The 20,158-nt window shown below is 43.2% G+C and overlaps 2 protein-coding genes across 3 annotated transcripts in view; one reads left to right on the forward strand and one right to left on the reverse strand.

Moving 5' to 3' along the window:
* Positions 1–20,158, forward strand: part of adat1 (adenosine deaminase tRNA specific 1) — a 25,007-nt gene continuing 4,849 nt past the window's right edge. Inside the window, exons 1-9 of one of the 2 annotated variants that reach the window (XM_054733457.2) lie at positions 1–289; positions 710–778; positions 1,077–1,131; positions 1,238–1,368; positions 1,494–2,007; positions 3,443–3,588; positions 3,799–3,898; positions 3,977–4,063; positions 14,144–14,492. In XM_054733457.2, coding sequence (XP_054589432.2) covers positions 148–289; positions 710–778; positions 1,077–1,131; positions 1,238–1,368; positions 1,494–2,007; positions 3,443–3,588; positions 3,799–3,898; positions 3,977–4,063; positions 14,144–14,276 — 1,377 coding nt within the window. In that variant the 5' untranslated portion in view covers positions 1–147 and the 3' untranslated portion in view covers positions 14,277–14,492. Of the gene's footprint in view, positions 290–709; positions 779–1,076; positions 1,132–1,237; positions 1,369–1,493; positions 2,008–3,442; positions 3,589–3,798; positions 3,899–3,976; positions 4,064–14,143; positions 14,493–20,158 lie in introns of those variants that run through there. The other variant, XM_070550715.1, reaches the window with a different exon arrangement.
* gabarapl2 (GABA(A) receptor-associated protein like 2) overlaps positions 19,408–20,158 on the reverse strand; it is a 13,434-nt gene continuing 12,683 nt past the window's right edge. Inside the window, exon 4 of the mRNA XM_015965341.3 lies at positions 19,408–19,777. Within this exon, the coding sequence (XP_015820827.1) occupies positions 19,663–19,777 (115 nt within the window). The 3' untranslated portion in view covers positions 19,408–19,662. The remainder of the gene's footprint in view (positions 19,778–20,158) is intronic.

Genomic DNA, 20,158 nt, shown 5'->3' on the forward strand with positions numbered 1-20,158 from the left:
AAGTGATCTCTTCGAAATTTAGCTCTAGAGAGCGTTTGAGTCTCATAAAAAGATCGCTTTGTTAACGCTGGTAAAAGTTAAATTATATCGCACTTTAGTTTAGGACATATTTGCACGTGTTTAGAAACACGTTTCAGCCTGTTTGATATGATAAACGCGGACGACATCGCCCGGTTGTGTTACGATCGTTTCAGCCAGCTGCCGCGGAGAGGGAAGCCCGAGCCGGGCAGAGAGTGGACCCTGCTGGCCGCTGTGGTTCAAGTTACCCGGCGTGAAGACGCTGATTCAGGTTAGTCAGCAGAACTAACCACATTACATATATATATATATATATATATATATATATATATATATATATATATATATATATATATATATATATATATATATATGTATATGTATGTATATGTATATATATATATATATATATATATATATATATATACATATACATATATATATATTGATGCCAAAAAAGCATGGCGTTTTGAGAACATTAAAAACATACCTACAATCAAAAACAGTGGGAGAGTAATGGGATGGACTGTTCTCTTCAGAACCTGAACTTGAACAGGTCTGGTGGATCAGGACAAATCCCTTTTTAGGCTTATGGACACCACATAGACCATCTATAAATGACATTTGTTTCTTTTTAACGGTACTTGCTGTGAGATGTCATGTCACATCCAATAAATCCTTGTTTTTGCAGTTGAGAAAGAGGTTGTTTCCTTGGGAACTGGGACCAAATGCATTGGACAGACAGCAATGAGTCCCAATGGTATGTGTTCTTGTTAGTTGTTAATCCCCATTTTAATTACTTAATATTCAATCTCTCTGTACCTGCTTTGTTTTGACAGCTTATTTAAGATATGTGTTTTCAGTTTTGTGTTTGATTTTAATATCTTTCAATCTCTTAAATGCATCGATTGATGAGAATAGAAAGAATTTCTGCTTTCACACACAGCCTTTTTAGATCAATATCTTCCGCTGATCTTTGTTTAAAATGCAATTATGAGTTTGTTTTATTATGGACAACAATCTGACCATTTCTTTATTGTTGCTTTCTTTGCTTTTAGGGGACATACTCAACGACAGCCACGCAGAAGTCATTGCAAGAAGAGGATGTCTCAGGTGAGGTTTTTCTATCTGTATTGGGCTTATTTAGGTTTTTGTTGTTTTGTGATCCAAACTGAGCAGAAACTAAATGTTTTCGGCTGCTGGTGTTGTTCATTTGCAGGTATCTGATCCAGGAGCTGCACAGAGCTGTTAGCGGTCAGGGCAGTTTGGTGTTTTGTTCAGCTGATGAACGAGGGAAGTGGAGGCTTCGGCCAGGAGTTTCCTTCCTCCTCTTTACCAGTCACACTCCCTGTAGGTCCAGTAAGCTGCCTGTGTCCTTCACAGATTACTGGGATTCTGTTCATGTGTTCCAGTGTTAAAAATCTCCTAAATGAAGGAACCTGGACTGGTCCTGACTCCTGTTCTTCCATCCGCAGGTGGAGATGCCTCCATCATTCCTATGACTGACAGCGAGTCTCAGCCATGTCCTCCTGTCTCCTCTGTAAACAGTTTTGAATGGACTGATAGACGAGGAGACCTAAAAAGGAAAGCTGAGGAACCGGGACAAGGAGCCAAACCAAAGCTGCCTCATCTAGAAGACAGAATGCAGAAATCAGAGACAAAGAATGAAGATGCAGAACAGGACAGCCACACATATCCACAGAGCCGAGACATTCACAGAACCGGGGCTAAGTGTGTCCCAGCTGGCCCAGAAGACTCTCTGCACCCTGGGGTGGGTTACCACAGTACCGGTGTTCTCCGAGTCAAGCCGGGCCGAGGAGAGCCCACACTGTCGCTGTCTTGCAGCGACAAACTGGCTCGCTGGGGTGTGGTGGGCTTCCAGGGTGCTCTGCTGTGCCATTTCCTGGAGGAGGCTCTTTACTTCAGCACCGTGGTGGTGGGGAGGTGTCCTTACAGCCGAGAGGTTCTGCACAGAGCTTTGGTCTCACGGTGAGGAGGACCAACAACATTTGATGCCATCTCCATCAATATACCATAAATCCTCTAATACAGGCCCGGGCCTGTATTTGACTCAAGCTCATCAAGCTCCAGGCCTTTATTGGAAGGAGGGCCAGTATTAGAGGCAGGCCTCTATTTCTATTTGAGCAAAATGAACTAATGGTTCGCTGGAGTTTTTGACAATTAAAATTGCGCCCACATTTTCAAAGTTAAACACATTTCTTTTAACAACGGTAGTTTCTGCTTCAGCCCTCTCCCCCCTCCCCCTGCTTCAGCCCTCTCCCCCCTCCCCCTGCGCAGCGGCCGCAAACTCACTGATGCGCCTGCAGCCTCTCGGAGTTCCTGCTGCTCTAAACATTAAAATAATTATTTCATTTTCTGTTCCTCACTTCTGATTACCTTCAATGGTGTCTGTTTGTTGCAACCAGCAGGTACAAAAACTAACTTGTTTTTATTTGACTAGTTTTCTGTCCTGTCTGTTTATTATCTTCCTGCATCTCCTCTCAGTCCTAAAGAGAAACTGCTACCTGGGTTCATATATATTCACCTTATGAGTTACCTTTGAACTGCAGTTCTAAAAGATCTACCGACCGCTAAAACAGCGGAGTGCTCGCTGCTTGGCGGCCGCATCAGTGATCGGTGCGTCACCGGAGGACAAGGTGATGCGCCCCGCTCCACAGCAGCGAAACACATCAGGCGCAAATAAAAGACAGAAAACATTAAAGGAAATGAACCGACATGAACGATCGCGTGTCAGTACCGACGCTCTGGCACAGCGCGTTGCCCCCCCAAGCGCAGGAGCTTGTCACCTGCTGACAGCAGGCTGCTGTCCTTTCCGAGGGCTGCATCTTGCCGGTCATTATCACGTGACAGCGACTAGTCGATGACAGGCATAAAAAGTCACTATAGAGCGGTGAAGTCGACTAGTGACTAGTTCATACAACCCCTGCTACTGCTCCCCAGAGTGTTCTGCAGCATAATCAGCACATTCTCTTTGAACTTGATATCAAATTTTCGCCTCCTCTTTGTCTCCGCACGGTTAAAGTTACCCTTGCGGTCTATCACTGGCAAATCAAAAGTGAGACGATGACACAACCGCCCCCCATACTTGCTTGTTACCACATTCCACCCGGCCACAATAAGAGACCGGCCATTATTCACCCCCCGCCGACACCGGCCATAATATGAGACCCGGCTGTTAATTGAATACAGGCTAATATTAGAGGATTTACGGTAGTTAGAAATCATATTTATGGAGAAATGTTGCAACAAACTAATGAACACAAATCAAAGTCAGATGACATTTCTGAGGTTACCTTATAAGGAAAATACTCTGCTGGGTCATTTTGCAGCTGATTTATCGTTGTTTCTCTTTATACTAATAATCCGTTCATCTTTAACAGGCAACAGTGTTTTTCCTTCACAGGTGCTCCCACGTGTCAAACCTCCCCGCTGGGTTCTCTGTACGTTCTCCAGAGCTGCTGCAGTCAAGCCTGGAGTTTCCCTTCAGTCGGAACCAGACCGAGCTCCGACACCGGGCCGAACAGGGACGCGTCTCCGCCTGTGGAGCGGGTACGGTCGTTCACATTCACTTTAGCGGCACATTCAGTGAAGATAGAAACACAGCAACCTAAGCAGGGGGGCCCGGACCCCCCAGCCACTTGAACGAGCTCCTCCGGGAGAGTCCAGAGGCATTCCCAGTCCAGCAGAGGAACATAACTCTACCAACTCTCCCCAAATGTTTAAGAACAAATATTAATGAAAATAAAATGTGTGTTTCAGCCATAAGTTGGTGTAATGTTGAAGAACTGCCACTAGATGTCACCGCTAATGGCTACAAACACGGAGTAACCAAAAAGGCCCTGGGCACGCCGAAATCCAGGTAGAGCCTGTGGATTTCCCTTGAATTCAATTTTCATTCTCATTTATTTTTACTTTTTGTCTGAATGTTTGTTTTCAGGTCTCTTTTATGTAAACTGGAGCTTTTCCACTCCTTCCTGTCTCTGGTGGCAGCCACAGACCTTCCGTCTCTCCCAGATTCGCTCAGGTAAGACCCAGGGTTTCCTCCCCAGAGGCCCAGGCCCGGCGCTGCGCCACTGACCTCCCGTTAAAGAGAAGTGGTTGTTTTATGTTGTGGGATTTTCCTGTAATTATCCTGCTTCTTACTGGTAGTTTAGCAACATTTCTCAGGGATTAAAAACTTAGTTCTTGAATTTCCAGAACAAACCTGTTCGGCTGGTTGTGACAGGAAGTCATCCGGAGGTGAATCAAAGAGGTTTTTTTTATTACTCATCAAAGAATAATTCACTAAGTAAAGTCTAATAATTCATCATGATCAGGTGTCAGAAACTAATAACGGTAGGTAAAGTCCAAGCAAGTCAACAATTTATCAAATCTAAACTCCAAATGTCCACATTTGAATAAAAGTTTTATATTTTCAGCATATTATAAAATCTGCATCCACTGGGATTTCATTTATAACGTTTAAAAACATATTTAGCAGGAAGTTGATTTAAGATTAAATTCCAGAACTTCATTCTTCGTTTCATTATTTCAGGCGCCTTTCTTACACCCGAGGTACAATACAACACAAAAAGCACACAATAACAAGAACTACTTAGAGATTCAAGTTTATACCAACATGTGCATTCCAAAGCAAGACACTCGTAAAGGTGCATATTCATATCAATTATACGGTGTTCGAATAAGAAGTGGGATGAAGCAACGGCTTATTAGACCCCACCCCTTTCCGTCCAGGTTAAAGGAAACAGTTTCCATGTGTGCAGTTGTCCTTGCACAGACAGCAGGAGTTCATGTAGATGCAAAAAGTTGCAATGAAGACATGTTTGCTCGTTTGTAAATGACTGCACAAAAACAAATATATTCTTTCATTTCATTTATTTATTTATAAAGCCCCTTCTGCGACCACTGCAGACGCCCAAGGTGATGAACACAACACAATAAAAACATAAAACCATCAGAATAAAGTATAACAATCGTAAAACCAACATAAAATCAATTAAAAGAGGAGAGTAAAAACAAAAAAAATCCTGAAAATTAAGAGGCCGGGGCAACAAAACTGGGTAAAAATTGCTAATCCTGGAATGCCTTGACAAAAAAAAAAGGGTCTTAAGGCGAGTTTTAAAACCCCCCAATGAGGGGGCAACTGGTTCCAAAGAGCAGGTGTCAACACGAGAACGCACGGTCCCCCCGTGACCTGTACTTAGTGCGTGGAACCATCAACAGCTCCCTGCCGGCTGAGCGAAGGGCCCGCGAGGGGGCGTGTCTATGCAAAAGGTTTCCAAGATATGCTGGAGCCGTTCCTTGTAAGGCCTTGTGTGCCAGTACCAAGACCTTAAATTTTGCCCTGTATTGCACAGGCAGCCAATGAAGGGAGGCCAACACAGGGGTGATATGTTCCCTGCACCTTGTGCCCGTCACCAACCTAGCGGCTGAGTTTTGTACTAACTGCAAGCGTGCTACCGCACCCTGACTTTTATATAAAAGTGTTTCAGAAAAAAATCACTAATGCGCTATCTATCAAACTATGTCTTAAACGTTCAAATTTAAAGTAAAAAATCTTCGCAAGTTGTAAAAATATAAATCTGTCTTTACCTGAACCGTCATTTCCATCTGGTGTTGCAACACGCATGCGAGTTCTCTTGTCTTCGAGCATGCATGCGTCTTTTGTCAATAATACCTAGCTGCAGACTGGGCGGGCAGCCGTTATTGAGATATTTCCCTTTTCTGACCACCAGGGGAGCTCGGGGGAGCTCAACAGGCACATGGGGGCGTGTTTGGTCGGGGGCGTGGTTTGTCGGGGCTGCGTCTGCAGCTAGACCTTACTCGAATTTTGGGGTAAGGGTCTACGTAGGGGGCGGGCGTATTACGTGAACAGACCCATCTGATTGGCCGCATATCAGAAGGGCTACATTTGATTGGTCAAATAATACTTCCGCGTAAAAAACAGAGCTGGTTTACAAAAAGCTGATGGATGACACGGATGGAAATGTTTGAACCAAACATTTATCGCCGTTTTTGACGTGCTTTGCGATGGGCCTATCGCACGTCCTGTTATCGCGATGACGATAATTTTTCGATATATTGTGCAGCCCTAGCTCCTTATATAGGAAACATTATTTCTGATTGGCTTAATGAACTGACCTGTACTGGAATGTTTATTATGTGAAGTGCCTTGAGACGACTCGTCGTGATTTGGCGCTTTATAAATAAACTTGAATTGAATTTAATTGATGAGAATGAAGGACAAATTTGTCCGTGTTATAGTCTCTGAAATATTTAAACACAGTAAGTACACTATCGGGGTCTGGATTCATGAGTGTTATGGTGGCAGGATACCACAGAAAAGCACCACGCCCTCTGTTGGCCTGGCAGGGAATTACTTTGCAACGCTCCGCTTTCCGACTCCGTGTGCGTCTCTCCATTGCGGAGCTCACGGAGAAGTATAAATCAGGCGTTAGACTACCACTTACATGCTTCAAATTTAAGGAATACCTCGGCTGATGCAGTGTTGATGAACTTTTCACGGACAAGTAAGTCTTTAAAATATAAATATATGAGAACACAACATGACATGAGAAAAATACTTGTAAAACAGCGTGTTTTAGCTGTTATTCGGCTGCAGAAGCCCATTCATAAACAAGAAACGTGAATTCACCATCTTAAAAAAACAGAGCGACAGACTTTTTGTGTGATATGCTTGTCGGCCACTAGATGGCGCCATCGTATAAGATAATACTCTGGAAAGAGACATTAACTCCACATCCAGAATGATAATAAATCGCGGACGCGTGTGTGAAGCCCCACCAATGCGCCGTCAGTAGGCGTGTCGGCCCTGTTCGGCTCCAGCAGACCGCCTCAGGAGGAGGGCTGAAAAGACGTCCGGTTGCGTCCGGGAAAATCCAAGGCTACCTAAATGAGAACACACCAAACCCGGTCCAGACAGAGTGGAGCCGATGCTCGCGTGTAAGTGCCAATAAATATGCAGACACACACACAAATCAATACAAATCCATTCCCATAGACATATACACGGATACAGAGTGTCACATGCACACACATACATATCTCTCTGTCATACACCTATCTGCCCACCTATGTCATCACAATGTTGGGGTTATTAGGAGCGAACAATTAGTAAGCTTCAACTTACTTTTGGATTCTTCAATAAATTCTGTAAATATGTAAATATTTACTGATTTATTAATTAATTAAGATATTCTTAGATATACGGGGCACCATTCCCCTTTAACCGGGGAAAAATTGAATCCAAAACTCTTATCAGTCTTTCTTGAAGTTCGTAGAATCCTTGGAGCAGAGACTTCTCTTCGACACAACAAAGCTACTGGAGACGAAAATCTGAATTTATAACATTTAATTAACAATTTTTCAAATGAATAAACAGTGGCATAAATGAATAATAACCATGTGATATAATAAAAGGATGTATATTCAAAATAATGTTCAAGGTGTTTGTGTGGTGTGTGTGAGTGTGTGTGTGTGTGTGTGTGTGTGTGTGTGAGAGATGAATGGGTCTTTGTTTCCCCAGAGTAGGTGGGGGAAAGTGAGCTGTGAGTGTGTGTGGGGCTCTTCCCCTCCCCTCGCATTCAACAGGAGACCTGGATGTGTAAAGTTTTCTACTTTCCCGAACACTTAGTGGCTTAGAATCACAGTAAAACTTAACTCAAACACTTCAAAAGTTAACAAACAACAAAAGGTCACTTGTAAATTATTTAATCTAAAAGGAGTCGGCAGCCTGGCCAGAGCTGACGACTAAAAGCGATGATCAATAAGCAGTTTATTCTTTCAAAATGACCCGAAGGACGAATTGGGAGCGAAAGAGGAAAACACGAAGCTACTTTTTAAGCAATAGCGCGGTTTTATTGCTTATTCTGGACTATAGAGGAAACGGGAGAAGAAAAGGAGAGAAAAAAATGAGTTTTCTGATCACCAGATGAGCGAGGCGTCCCCCGCTGTTATGACTTGACGGTTCTCCGTTTTTCTCCGCAGTTTTCAGCGTCATCCGTCGGTTTGATGCTTTCTCCGTTGTTTGGCTCCACGTGTGTTTCTCCACGGCTGGACATAAAGAGAACGAAGTTTCTTTTGTGCTGAGTTTGACAACTTACAGCGTCTCTGAGAGCTGAATGGAGCTCCGCTCGTTCCCAGTCAGGTCCCGATGGAGTTAAGAGTGGTTTCCAGCGGTTGCGTGGCTCAACTTGGCACTTAGAGCTTCCGCGTGCTCAAGTTGTCGGAGCGTTGACAAGCGTGTCCTTACCGCCAGGTATCCTGGGCAAAAGAACGAGGTTTCTTTGTCTCTGCTGAAGATTTATGGTCTTAGTTTGCGGGAAAAGCTCCACGGCTTCCCGCACATGCGCAGAACGTGTTTCTGGTACTAGGCGGTGACGTCATCACAATGCTTCCGTGTGCAAAGCATCATGGGAAATGAAGTTTCTTGGCGCTGATGTGATTATTTGCTTTTCAGAGCAATTTAAGCACAGTCATTTTGGAGAAAATCACTGCATAGTAATTTCCTCATGAGGTCAGACCCTCAACAACAAGTTTTCCTTAGGTGTTACGAGACCCGTAAATACGCATATATACTACATAGTACAAATCTCTTAATCAGTGTAGTCAGTGAAAATGACATTTTGTGTCCCGTTCTTTTTTTTTTTTTTTTGCTGTGTCATGTTTGGAATTTGCTTTATTACTGAACTCAATCCATCCATAACCTTTCTCCACAGAAAGAAATACACCAACCTTTCTGTCAGCAGCTGTTTGAAACAAAGCTCTCCCCTTTCTGATATCCTTCATCTCCGGCTCTGCACAAAAGAGAGGCAGAGGTTTTTTACACGCGCTTACAACACCTTCATCCTTGTTTTTCTTTGTACAGCAAATATGTCGTTTATTGGAAGAGACGAGCCAAAAAGTCTTCACAAAACTTATATAGTTGAGAAAATTTAGACTTCCGTAAGTCACGGTCAACTGTCATTTTAACCATTTTACTCTTCACGTTTAATCTCTAATGTCCGTAATGTCTAGTGTCCGTTTGTAAAAGTCTAATTTATCCGAGTGAGCTCTTGCTTCAATGTGGCTCTCGTCGGAGGCAACAAAAGAAATAGTGATGGATGAAAATGGGCTTTTGTTCCTTATCTTTCTGGCGTGATGTCATCATTTTGACTTTTGTTTGGACGTAGATGCATCAAGTCGATCCTGCACACCAGGAAATGGATAAGAACCAGTGCAATAATGAAAGTCCCCTCTGTGTGTGTGTGTGTGTGTGTGTGTGTGTGTGTTTGCTTTGTGTGCCAACAACTGGGTAACTTCTTCAGAGGAGCAACAGAGGTTCTTCTGTTCAACATTTCAGCTGATACCTTATCTGGCTACTTCTTTTTAACACACACACACACACACACACACACACACACACACACACACACACACCTGAAGGGACTGCGATACGAGCCGATCTGTAAGAAAGTAAAATCTTTTAAAACCGTAGTTTGTGCTACAACTTCTGCTCAGCTAGAACTTTGCTTTTAAAGCACTTTTCAAACACTGTTGAATCTCAGAGGACTTCATAAATCATAAAAATACAGCAGAATCAAATAAAACTGATTTGCGTGTACTAATAAAAGTAGAAAATCCAAAAAAAAGCACCCAAATTAAATGTTTAACATTTACAAAAAGGCAGATAAAAGTTTGATAACTGAACTGTGCCCTAGAGACGGGAGATACTTGTTCCTCTAAAAACAAAATGCACAGCATCAGTTTCTACATCTAGACCCAGTAACAGCAGGAAAGACGTCTACTATCAATAAATGACTAAAATTCCAAGAAAACAGCTTCAACTGATGTTAAACCTCCTATTTATTTATTACTACTAGTTTTAGTTTCTGATAGAAGTTGTAAAGTAGATGTGATTAAGAATACATTTTTCTGTTCTCTTTAATAAATGGAGGTCATTTTCAAGAGCCACAGTGGGAATTTGGGAATTACTTCCTCAGATAGGTCAAGGTCACATTTATTTCTAAAGCACGCTTATTATTGCTTCCACAACCCAAAGTGCCGTACAACACACACGACAACATAGCAAGAAAGTAGAACTAAAAACCATAAAACCATTCAAATTTGCAAGTTAGGATAAAAACAGCATTACATCACACGATTATAAAATCAGTACAAATGAGAAAGAATCATGATGACAAAATAAAATCGTCCTACACAAAAGCCAGGGTGAATAATTGAGTTTTAAGCAAGGACTGAAAGACATCCAGACTTTCTGAGGTCCTGGTCTGCAGAGGAAGACTGTTCCAGAGCGGGCCGGCCACAGAAACAGCCATCTCCTCTCGTCTTTAGGCCAGCCCGACCACAAATTCCTGGCAGGAGTGTAGTTTGACAATAAATCATCTATATAAGGAGGGGCCAGACCATAAAGTGATTTATAAACAAAAAGCAACAATTTCAACTGAATCCTGTAATAGGGATGCACCGATCAGGTTTTTTGCTGCCGATCACCGATACCGATCACCGTTACCGATCACGTGGATTGGCCAGAAATTTTCTACAACATTATAATGAGTGCTACAAACTACATAATCTGGGAATAAAGGAAATGTAACCTAATCTAAAATGGTCTGTATTAGGGTGTGAAAATTTAACCTCACGGTTATTGTGACCAAAATTACCACGGCTTTCGGTATTATCGCGGTATTTTTTTTAAACGTGCTACATTTTCACACAATTAAATAAACCCTGTATGTCAGGAAATATTGTCCTCAGTTTGTGTCTAAATTTTGCCTAAAATGTGTTATTTTGTATTTATGTTGTTTATTTGTTTACATTTTTCCCCTTTAGTCTTTAAAATACCAATATTTGCCCATAACTTCTGATTTTATGTCTGTTTGATGTCATCATTTTAAAAATATTAGATCAGATGATACTCAGTACTCAAGTAGCCTTCTAATCAGATACTTTTTTACCCTTACTTGAGTAATAAACCCTATATCAGGAAAATATCGTCCTCGGTTTGTGTCCTTCCAGTGAGCTTTGCAGATGTGGGAAAATGTCATCAGGCAGTAATCGTTGTTAAATTCATAATTATTCTCGGAGAGAGACCAACTCTTATCTGCCCCTGGGAGCCCCGTAATGCATAGCGTCATTTCAACATGGGGGTGTCCGCGACACGGTTTATATGCAGGTAGCGGCGCTGCGGCTGCTTTATATAGCCACTCGTTGCGTTCTCCCTCAACCCAAATCCTCGGATCACGCATTTTAGCTAAAGCGCTAACGTTAGCTTGCCTTGCGTTGACTGTAGAGTTGTGGGTGATGGTCACGCAGATGTGTCATGAGATTTGAAGCGTTGCTGCCTTTCACAGACACTTTTTCTGCACGTGCTGCAAACAGGATAGCCGTCTTCTATCAACTGTCCCTCGGCATTCTTCAAATATCCAAAAGATGTCCGTACTTCCGACTTTGTCTTCTTTGAGAGATAATAAATGTCCTGAGTGCTGCCGTCTCCTCCTTTGGCCATTATTTCAGCTTTAGCTTCAAGAAAGTTTTGGTTGTAAACAACAAAGTGCGCATGTGCCGCCGGCAACTTCAGCAGATGATACGGTGGCTGGTAAGGGTCACCGCGCCTACACCGCAGCCACTGAGATAATATATGTTTTTTAAAAAACAAGACGGTTATTACTATTATCAACTTTTTTACCGGGGTTTACCGCTACACCGGTTACCGTGACAACCTTACCTGATCGGTCTGCTTTGATCTATTTTGAAAACTCCGATCAAAACCGATAGGGGCGCTATCGGCCGATTGGGATCAAATGCCGATCCATCGGTGCATCCCTACCCTGTAATGCACTGGCAGCCAGTGAAGGGAAGCAAGCACTGCTCAAGGTAACTTTATTAATACCCGCAGGTAAATTTTATTTGCCATGTGACACGAGAATTAGCGCCCAGGTTACACACACAGTCACAAAACACACACATCAATAAAAAATATAAACAATACATGAATAAAAATATAATAAAATAGCCACGCCAGACTCAGTTCTTATTGAGTAACGTTACTGCCTCAGGAATAAAGCTCATGTTATACCTCTTGGTCCTGCACTTTGGCACGATAAATCTCCGTCCAGATGGCAGGAGAGTAAACTGGGCATGCACTGGAGAGATGTGGTCATGCTTCCTTGTACCTGTTAAAAGGCGGGCTGCTGCATTTTGAACCAGTTGCAAGCGGTTTAAGGAGGAATGCCCTAATCCAGTGGTTCCCAAACTTATTTAGCCGCGCACCCCCTTCTACGTCCCGACCATGTCGACGCACCCCCCCCCCCCCCCAGCCCCCACATCAGGGCATGGCTATATATATATATATATATATATATATATATATATATATATATATATATATATATATATATATATATAATCAGACGTCCAGCTAAACAGTCAGGGTTAAAAAAATATGATCGACCTTTTTCCCCATCACTTTCATTTTTTAAATAATAATTAATAAACATTCGATACCATTACAATTTCCTTTGATTTCATTTTAAATAAATATTTAGAGTGCCCAGGTAGCACATAAACAATGCAATTTAACGGTTTTCTTAAAGCAGGAACGTTTAACCTGTGCGGCCAGAGCGCTCTCCTTCCTTCTGCTCTGCGTAAACCTGAGCTGATCACCTACTTGTGCGTAATCACATGTCTATAGGGGACAAGATATAGCCATGATGTTCACTTTTACCTCAGACCGACTTATTGCTGTTTGATGGTGTGGCTGAATCTGCGATCCGCTGCCACGCTGACTGGAATAACACATGCTGCAGTAACATGAGTTGTGGTCAGGTTCATGAGGAGTCACTGGCTGGAGCGGACCCGACTCATCCCAGAAGCTAATATCTTAATTTGACCTTGAATGAAAAATGTTGTTATAAAACCTCTTAAAAGTTTTTATCACGGTGGAGGCAGCGCTCATTTCTGCCTTCAGTCTGACGGCGCGCCGGAGTTAAAGCAGCGTGCGCGCTTATTGAATCTGTGTGTGTATGTGTGTGTGTGTGTGTGTGTGTGTGCGCACACGCGCGGCACAGCCGCTCAAGTCACCGCGTCTCGCGCTATTTAAACCAACGTTGTAAAATGACTTCTGCCCAGCCCAGATGTGCTCACTTGTGCACCCGTGAGCCGTGGTTCCGCTGGAACACGTCTGACCTCTGACAGACGCACTCTGAACTTCAGATCTTCAGCGCGCTGTTAATAGCCTGAATGGGAATCATTTCTTGTTATTTAGTTACATCCACAATGTCCTGTGTGTGAGGTTTACAACGTCAGAACACCTGCATGAGACAGGTGTTAATTACAATCTGCCAGAATGACTCGCCACCTTCAGATTCCTCCAACACCGTTAAAATGATCAAATACGGAACATATCGGCGTGCGCAGGCCAGAGCGCTGGAGCTCGGCGCATTGTTATTATGAAGCTAGGGCACATGTGGAGGACACACACACACACACACACACGCGCAAAAATATACTTGTTTTCAATTACATTTATTGTGCCCACTTACTTTTTCTTTGGCCCGCCCACAAATGAGTTTCTACGCTAAAGGTGACATATGACAGACTTCTCTGAGCTCCGCAGCCATTACACTTTTCACCTCACGCACCCCCTAGCGGCAGCTCGCGCACCCCCAGGGGTGCGTGCACCACACTTTGGGAATCCCTGCCCTAATCCATAATGCAGGGAATTGCAGTAATCTAGTCGACGGAGACAAAGAGATTAATAACATGTTCAAAGACAGTTTCCGGCAAATAGCACTTAACCTTTGCAAGTTGCATCAAGTGATAAAAACTGGACTGGACCACTGCACTTATCTGTCTGTCCAGTTTAAACGAACCAGGTAGGATGGAAAAATTCTAAAATTCAGTGAAATCTGATTTGTCGCCAACAGGAATTTATGGTAAAACGTTTGCAGCTCTTTTGACAAAGGGAATATTTCATGTTTATGGTAATAATCGGCTTTGCTTTGAAGTAGCGAAACTGGAAATTTGCTGTGACCTCGTTCGTGTTTGTCGCTCTCACCCCCCACACTGGTTCTTCTGTGTTCAGGTCAGCAGAGCTGCACACCTACTGGGACTACAAGCAGGCGTCCCGGTCCTACCAGCAGGCCTGGCAGCAGCTGTGCAGCCAGGCTTTCCCTCTGTGGCCTCGCAGCCGCGCCAGCCTCCTCCTCTTTCACTGAAAACTAACTCCGCTGAAGGAATGTCCTCGCCAGGCTCGGTGAAACGCCGGCTTTGTCTGCAGGAGAAGCTCGGGGGTCACGTGAAAATAGCCTCGTCTCCCCGAGCAATCCTGATCTCTGTGGACTGATTAGAATTTATTTAAAAAGTTAGACGCGGCTTTTTGGTTTCCTTCGTGTCTGTTGACCCAGCTGCTCTGGGGATCAGGATGGGACAGCTTTCCTCAGCAGGCAGCACTCTCTGTTCTGCCCTGCTGATGACCGCTCTGCAGTGTGGTGGTTTTATTTTTACACGTGAGCGCAGCGGTCTGGTTGTCTTCGTGTTCGTGCTGGTCTCACCTGCCGGCAGATCTCAGCCCAAGTTTTAATAAAGCATTACGTTTCACCTGCAAGAGTCCAGCTTTATCCTGCAGACCTGATGAGTTCACCTCCAAAGTCAGAAAACTAAAACAATTCATCGTTTGAGGAGCTTTTCCAGACTATTTAAGCTTTATCGGTAGGTCTTAGTTTCTGTGAGTCTGGAGCAGGCAGAGACGTTCTCACTCCCAAGGACAAAGGATCAGCTGAAGCTGCTCATGTCTGCACAACAGCCGAGCTCTTTACTGGAGATCAGGCACCGCTTTGCCGTCAGCAAATTCCTCATAATTTCATCTCGGCTAACAGCGAGCGATGTGCCGATTGTTTACGAGCAGGATCAGCTTCCTGCAGAAGCTGTAGGAGATTTGTTTAAAACGTTTTAGTTTATTTTAACCAGTCACATTTCAGATGGACACGTGTTTGTTGTGAATCTGTTCTGTTTGAATGACAAAATAGATTCAGCCTCATGTGCTTTTATAGAAGGAGCCAACATAAAAATGGTAAATGGCCTGTATTTGATATAGCGCCTTCTAGAGTCCTGGAACCCCCCAAGGCGCTTTACAACACAACCAGTCATTCACCCTTTCACACACACATTCACACGCTGGTGGGGATGAGCTACGATGTAGCCACAGCTGCCCTGGGTCGCGCTGACAGAGGCGAGGCTGTCGAGCACTGGCGCCACCGGTCCCTCCGACCACCACCAGCAGGCAGGGTGGGCTAAGTGTCTTGCCCAAGGACACAACGACAGCGACAGACTGAGTGGGGCTCGAACCTGCAACCTTCCGATTACGGGCCGAGCGCTTAACTCCTGTGCCACCGTCGCCCCACTCCTCTCAGTAAGTCACCAGTAAAGGCAGTAAAGCAGAAGCTTCATGACGAGGTGCTGCTTTTAACGTTTTTCCACACACCCGTAGTCAATTCTTTTATTGCCAAACTAGATTCACACCTTCTGCAAACAGTTTTAGTTGATCTGAGATCCGGTTTGTCTCCACAGAGACTCACAGTGATGTTAAAAATAAAATAAAACAAGACAGGCATCGATGTTCTGGCATCGTTTACTGGATAACTTATTTCTATTTTGGTTTAGGAGGTTTTAAAGGTCCGTGTTCAACCCTGTCATTTGTGGTTGCTATTCAAATACTGTTGTTGTTTTGTTTTTGTGCGAGCTCACTAGAATTAATGATGAAAACAGAAGCTCACATCACATATATCAATCATAAATAACCTAATAACCTAACCCTAACTCCACCAAAATCTAATGAAAATGTCCCGATATTTAATAAGTCGCATTATTCACTTCTTACTGAAGTTTTATAAGTTTAAAACAAGTTAGTGTTCCAGCTACAGAGGGATCAGACTCCTGAGCCGCCCTGGTAAGGTCCATTCAGGGGTCCTGGAGAGGAGGCTCCGTCGGATAGTCACGGTGGTTTTTGTCCTGGCCATGGAACGCTGGACCGGTTCGCCCAACCACTCGACATGTGCTTTATGGATTTGGAGAAGGCGTTGGACCGAGTATGGGGTACCACACCCTCTGATACAGGCTGTTAGGACCCTATATGGCCAGTGTCAGAGCTTGGCTTGCATTGCTGGAATTTAATATTCTCAGGGTCTTGTTCATGAGTGAGGGAAAGCTGGAGCGCGAGATCGGTAGGGGGATTGGTGCTGCGTCTGCAGCGATGCGGGCGTTGTACCGGTCGGTCGTGGTGAAGAGAGAGCTGAGCCAGAAGGCGAAGCTCTCATTCCATGCTATGGTTTTTTTTAAACACAGAGCAGTTTTGTTTACCTGTTTTCCCGCTACGTTTCGTTTGCGGCTGCAAACTTCCTCAGGCTAAACAGAGAAGGGAGTGATGCCACCATCAGCGTCAGCCTGAGGAAGTTTGCAGCCGCAAACGGAACGTAGCGGGAAAACAGGTAAACAAAACTGCTCAATGTTTTAAAAAAGAACTACAACATGGAATTAGAGATACGACACAGCAAGGACACACCTAAGAAGGCGAAGCTCTGGATTTATCGGTAGATCTACGTTCCTACCCTCACCTATGGTCACGAGCTTTGGGTAATGACCGAAAGAACGAGATCATGAGTACAAGCGGCTGAAATTACTTTTTTCTGCAGGGGGTCTGGGCTCTCCCTTAGAGATAGGGTTGGAAGCTTGATCATCTGGGAGGGGCTTGGAGTAGACCTGCTGCTTCTCCACATCAAGAGGAGCCAGTTGAAGTGGTTTGGGTATATGTTAGGATGGATGCCTCCTTGGTTAGGTTTTCTGGGCGCGTCCAACTGCAGGAGAACTAAAGAAAGACTCAGGGCACGCTGGAGGGACGATGTCTCTCAGGGAACGCCTTAGGATTCCCCCGGAGTCGCTCCCCCAAGTGGCTGGGGAGAGGGAAGTCTGGACCTCTCTACTTAGAGGCTGCTGCCTCCACGACCCGACCCCGGACAAGCGGACGAAAATGGATAAATGAACAGATATATAAAACGAGTTAGCAGGAGAAAAAATAACTTTTAATAGAGACTGTACAATTTGGTTTTAACTGTTTTATTGGTCCGTTTCTGGCTACATGGAATATTTTCAAATATCTAAAATCATTTTAATGCCTTTAACATGTATTTGATGGTCATCCGACATACATAAACATTTCTGAATATCATCACGTTCCATCAGTATATTACAAGTAATTAAAACCTGAAGAAGTCAGAACCGGGTTTGTGTCACATGACTTTAAAAACTCCTGGGATGTTTCAGCACCAACATTTCTACTCCGTCTCAGAGAACGGGACAGAACCGAGTTACGGGTCTGTTGGTGGTTATCGAAGGAAACGCTGAAATCGTAGGCGTGAGAAAAAACTCTGCAGGCCAAAATAGAATTCCCCTGATTTTATTAACCAACATTTCTGCTAACATTAAAAATATGAACAAAACGTTCCTTTGACTGCAATAAATAACAATTTTATTAAAGAAAAGACAAATAAATGGTGCAAATTGTTCTTCAATTACACGTTAAATCATGTTTTTGGTGCAAAATGATAAATTTGAGGCTTGATGAACTGAACACGTCCTCTTCATGGCTTTAGTGATAATAAGTCTGAACTGACACTTTAAATGAGGCTACAGTTGACGTTAGCTTTCAAGTAGCGGACAGGTTAAACTTGACCAATGAGAATGTAATTATTTAAAACCTGATTCAAATGATAAAAATTCAGTTGAAACCATAAATTTACATATTCAAATGGGAAATGTTCAGTTTAATTCAAACTGAGGTCTGTAATTTATCAACAGCATTTGTCTGATGAGTCTAAATTTAGGTTTTTAAGTTTGGATTTGACCCATTTGATCGTTTTTAAATGCAGAAAACGCAGCTGCAGTGGAAGAGATCATCATGATCAAGAATATCTGCATTAACCCTCCCGCTGTCTTCATGGGTGACCCCGTGAGGAACGCTGACCACTGAGCAGTGTTGATGGTTTATCACTTGGGTCCATATGGCGGGGTGAGGTGGTGCTCACTCCTCACCCCGCCATATGGACCCAAGTGATAAACCATCAACACTGCTCAGTGGTCAGCGTTCCTCACGGGGTCACCCATGAAGACAGCGGGAGGGTTAAACATCATCAAATTTGTAGTTGTTTGTTTGTTTCTGTAGATTTTTAAACTTCAGAGGATAATTTGTGTCTACAACACATCGATGAGCTAATGTCTCCATCATCAGAACAAATATCAAGTTTAAGCCAAACCAAAGTGCAAAAACTATCACAGACGTATTGATGCTCACAGCAGAATCGTGTTTGATTCATCTACTTGGCTCAAAAATCAAATCAAAAGTCAAATAAATAAATAAATGTAAGAAAGAAAAGTAGCTGCTTGTTTTTGAATCAATAAAACTTTATTTATACAGCTCCTTTTATACAAGTCTGGCAACTAAAAATGTCCTTTAAAGTTATGTAAATGCATTAAAACAAAGACTGAAGCATGCATAAATATATGGGAAATAAAACTAAACAAAAAGTGCAAATATAACAGTGATTAATGATCAACGTCTTCCACTTTTTGGATCTTGTGAAGCAAAAATGTAAATAATTTGTGTAACTTAATGACTGAATGAAGGGAATTAAAAAAAGATTTAATTTTCCAGTTTTTCTGGATTTTATAGGATTTACAGATGTCCTAAAACCATAAAACATCCCAGTTAGCTTATAGATTTACCAGGGGTGTCCAATCCTGGTCCTGGAGGGCCGGTATCCTGCATGTTTTAGTTTGAACTCTGCTTCAACACACCTGATTTCAATCAGCAGGTGATTAACAGGCTTCTGCAGAGCCTGATGAGCTGCTGCACAGGTGTTTCAACCACTGAATCAAGCCTGTTGGAGCAGAAAAACCACAAAACCTGCTGGATACCGGCCCTCCAGGACCAGGATTGGGCACCCCTGATTTAGAAGAATCTTTTGAATCGGAACCGTTTCTGATCATTTGTGAAAGAAAACATAAAAATAACGTAGTTAGATTCAAGTAGTCTGAATTCACCTGGCGGCTTTTCAGCAAACAGAAAAAAAAACAAAAAGTGATTTTTGGTTTGGACTCACCAACACACGGCCGCTCAGTCACTCAAAACCTGCTTTTACACAAGATCCTGTTTGATTTTAGACAAACAAATCAAACAGGAGGTGACGGATTCTGTGGTTTGTGTCTCTAAAAACACGTCCTGGCGTGCCGGTAAGGTGTTGGGATTTATAATCGGGTTTTACGGCAGTGTTTAAGACCTCTTCACCTCTCTGTAACTGACTTCAAATGAGCAGCAATGGCAGAAAAGTCCGCCAGAAAGCTCAAGCCGTTCAACGATCATCTGATCCTGACGAACAAAACAAGGTTTAATCATCGTAGCAGTTTTGCTTTTGCTAATTTACAATAGATTTTTTTTTTCAGTATCAAAAACTGAAAGGTGTAGGAGCGCTAGCACATCTAACAGGTCAGTGTTTGAAGAGCCGTGCACGTTTCTGTCGGGTGTTTTACGCGTGGGGGTGGACTGGGGAAGCTTTAACCCTGTGCTGTAGAAAAGGTCGTCCAGCCGAATGTGTTTTCTCCGCTGTAGGCCACGTAGAGAAAACCGTCCTCGTCCTTCTCCTTGTCATACAGCTGGCCCATGGTCAGGCTGCAACACAGGGCAGAAACAAGACTGTCACACAATCCTGCCTAACCACAGCTCTGGGATCAGTCCCAAAGCCAGGAGATGCATTTAATCTAACGTAGTAGCTGCATCGAAGATATTCCATCTTCAACGCATCAATCAGTTTCACCGTCGGTAAATGTTGTTGTGGGATCAGATTATTGATCACATTTTAATGCTAAATTAGGTCAAAAAGGATCATTTTCGGCTAATATTTAAACAAGCTATGAATTAACTGTTTAATTTATATAAAAACAACAGTTTGTTCAAATTTGTTCAAAGGGATCACTCATAGTCTTTGAAGCAGATAAAATGAGGTGGGAGTGTACGACACCCGGGCTCTGCTTCAGAGATCAGGAGAGGAGA

The sequence above is a fragment of the Nothobranchius furzeri genome, chromosome 4 (genome assembly GCF_043380555.1).
Source record: "Nothobranchius furzeri strain GRZ-AD chromosome 4, NfurGRZ-RIMD1, whole genome shotgun sequence".
Classification (NCBI taxonomy): domain Eukaryota; kingdom Metazoa; phylum Chordata; class Actinopteri; order Cyprinodontiformes; family Nothobranchiidae; genus Nothobranchius; species Nothobranchius furzeri.